Genomic DNA, 413 nt, shown 5'->3' with positions numbered 1-413 from the left:
CGCCCGGCAGGCCGGGGTAGCCCGTCGGGGAGAGGTGGCTCTCCATGGCAGGGCCGTGCATGCCGCTGCCCCAGGAGGCACAGCGCTCGACACCGGGGTTGCCGGGGAAGTCGAACCGTGGCCTCTTGGCGACGCTCACGTAGGGGGCATCGAAGTGCTGCAGTCTTTGATTTGGTGGCTGTTGCGGAGGAGGGTGCTGCATATTAAACACGGGGTCGGTGTAGGGATGCATATTCCTGTTCTCCAGTCTGTGAATAGGGTATTCAAACTGTGCATGCTGGTTCTGCATTATGGGCCCATTGTCCTGCAGGGCGGGGTTGGGAGCGTTGGCTTCTGTTTGCTGTTGCCTAGGGATGGCTGGCGGGCAGGAGTTCTGTCTGGCCAGCAAGCCCGGCGGCTGCTGCGGCGGCTGC

At 63.2% G+C, this 413-nt stretch overlaps 1 protein-coding gene across 1 annotated transcript in view; it reads right to left on the bottom strand.

Moving 5' to 3' along the window:
* The window catches only part of MN1 (MN1 proto-oncogene, transcriptional regulator), a 40,132-nt gene that overhangs the window by 35,136 nt on the left and 4,583 nt on the right, over positions 1-413 (bottom strand). The window contains exon 3 of the mRNA XM_009282827.1: positions 2-409. Within this exon, the coding sequence (XP_009281102.1) occupies positions 2-409 (408 nt within the window). The remainder of the gene's footprint in view (position 1; positions 410-413) is intronic.

The sequence above is a fragment of the Aptenodytes forsteri genome, unplaced genomic scaffold (assembly GCF_000699145.1).
Source record: "Aptenodytes forsteri isolate BGI_AS27 unplaced genomic scaffold, ASM69914v1 Scaffold550, whole genome shotgun sequence".
NCBI lineage: Eukaryota > Metazoa > Chordata > Aves > Sphenisciformes > Spheniscidae > Aptenodytes > Aptenodytes forsteri.
The sequence above is the reverse complement of the archived record's forward strand: the minus strand, read 5'-3'. Positions and strand labels throughout refer to the sequence as shown.